This window comes from Trachymyrmex septentrionalis, unplaced genomic scaffold, assembly GCF_001594115.1.
Source record: "Trachymyrmex septentrionalis isolate Tsep2-gDNA-1 unplaced genomic scaffold, Tsep1.0 scaffold83, whole genome shotgun sequence".
Classification (NCBI taxonomy): domain Eukaryota; kingdom Metazoa; phylum Arthropoda; class Insecta; order Hymenoptera; family Formicidae; genus Trachymyrmex; species Trachymyrmex septentrionalis.
In genome coordinates, this window is record NW_017306018.1 from 606,848 (window position 1) to 608,841 (window position 1,994).

Here is a 1,994-nt window from a genome sequence, read left to right on the forward strand (position 1 = left end):
TCTACATCAGAGATACAACATAAAAATTAGAAGTACAAAATATCAGAATAAATATAAAAATTTTATAAATTATTTTTTATTTAATTTAAATTGTTCTACAAGAATATTTTGTACCAGTTTGTTGTAAACAATCATTTCTTTAAATTTAACTTAAGATTTATTATTTATATCACTCTATATTTTTCTATCTCTGATATTTTAATTTTAATATTTTAACATTCTAATAGAAATATTTCAATATTAATTATTAATTTTAATACTTTAATATTCTTTCTTGTGTAACCCTATTAATATGATACCAAAAAATGTGTTATATTCTTTAACACTATAAAATATTTTGCCGTATTCAAATTTATATACAGGGTGTCTCAACCTTTAATTAATATATCTGAGAGTGAAAGAGAATGAAATTTAGAATTAAAAGTTCCTTTTCCAATTTTGATTCGAACTATTATTTACCGAGTTATTAACTATTAAAGTTGATCAATTAAATTCCGCCCAGTTGAAGTATGCAGGAGTGCAGCATGTTATGGAGCTCTACGCTCTTATTGTACATTCTCCCGATTAAAATTACATTTTATTATAATTTTTCATATTAATAAATAAATCAATAAATGCATAGATAAATTATTTATTTATTTATCCTTCCATTTATTGATTTAATCGTTTATTTATTAATTAATATGAAAATTATGAAATTTTAATCGGGAGAATGTATAGTAATAGCGAGGAGCTCCATAGCATGCTGTGCTTTTGCATATTCCAGCTGGGCAGAATTTGATTGATCAACTTTAATCGTGAATAACTCAGTAAATAATGATCTGAGCCAAAATTAGAAAAGAAACTTTTGATCAAACTTTCATCCTCTCTCTCTCAGAAATATTAATTAGAATTATAGAACACCCTGTATAATTATATATATATATATATATAACCTCTAATATTTTTAAATATACTTTCCTATAATAGTAATTTTATTTTATTACAATGTTCTAAATACCTTTTCATGTATTTCTGAAGTGGACTGTGCATCGCAGAAAGCAACAGTTGCGACGTCTTTCAGGATGGGCATTTCAATAGAACAATCACGGCCATCAAGAAGTGCAACCAGTGGTCGCGTTTGGATCGGTCCGTTGGCGATTGGACCCCTCAAATTCTCCATACGAGGGCGTTTGGGCATCATCTTCCGTTTGTCCATCGGTCAGCAGACCGCCCCCCCTATTTTTATTGTTTGCACTGTACGCTCTCAGTGTCACTACAAAGAAAAATTACTTCCCTCTCCCTTCTGCTCCAACAATAGAAGATGACAAAAACTATCTTGATAAGACACTCGCAATAGAGATGTCTCTTCTAGTCCAACTAGTACAACGTTTTAGCACTCTCGTTGTTCTTTACGCTTTGTCACACTAACTGCTTTTGCAACACTAACTTTCGGTTGATCTTCGGGCAAAAATTGTTGAATCTCCAATACATCACGACTCAGTAAGCACCGTCTCCTAAAATATATAAAAAAAAACATTAATTAACAAAAGAAATATAAAATAGATATCCTTTCTTGTCAGAATATATCACATTTATAAAATTATAAATTAATTGTAAATTATAATTGACATTTGATAATTTTCTCTCATAAACATAACTTATAGATACATAAATAACTTTAAGATTAAATTATAATAACATTTTATTTGTTTTGATTGACTTTTTTAGTTGTGTTCTCTATAGTTATACGAGATTGCACTAAACTTGGCTTTCGCCAAACTTCAAATATATCTATTTCATTTTAAGTATGTATACTAGTTCGACTACTAAGAACAGTCCTATCAAATCAGCATCAACCAATTTTCTTCAATCATGTCTCTTTCTTTCATTTACTTTTAAATGATAGTTTTATGAATATTTATAACTTTCATATTTTATTTAGCAATATACATTTATATATACATATATAATATATATATATATATATATATATATATATATGTGTATATATT

General features: G+C 27.3%; 1 protein-coding gene across 2 annotated transcripts in view; it reads right to left on the reverse strand.

The window, feature by feature from the left end:
* Positions 1–1,994, reverse strand: part of LOC108755088 (C-terminal-binding protein) — a 54,238-nt gene that overhangs the window by 23,141 nt on the left and 29,103 nt on the right. For both annotated transcript variants that reach the window (XM_018497878.1, XM_018497879.1), the window contains exon 2: positions 1,001–1,496. In XM_018497878.1, the coding sequence (XP_018353380.1) occupies positions 1,001–1,198 (198 nt within the window). In that variant the 5' untranslated portion in view covers positions 1,199–1,496. The remainder of the gene's footprint in view (positions 1–1,000; positions 1,497–1,994) is intronic.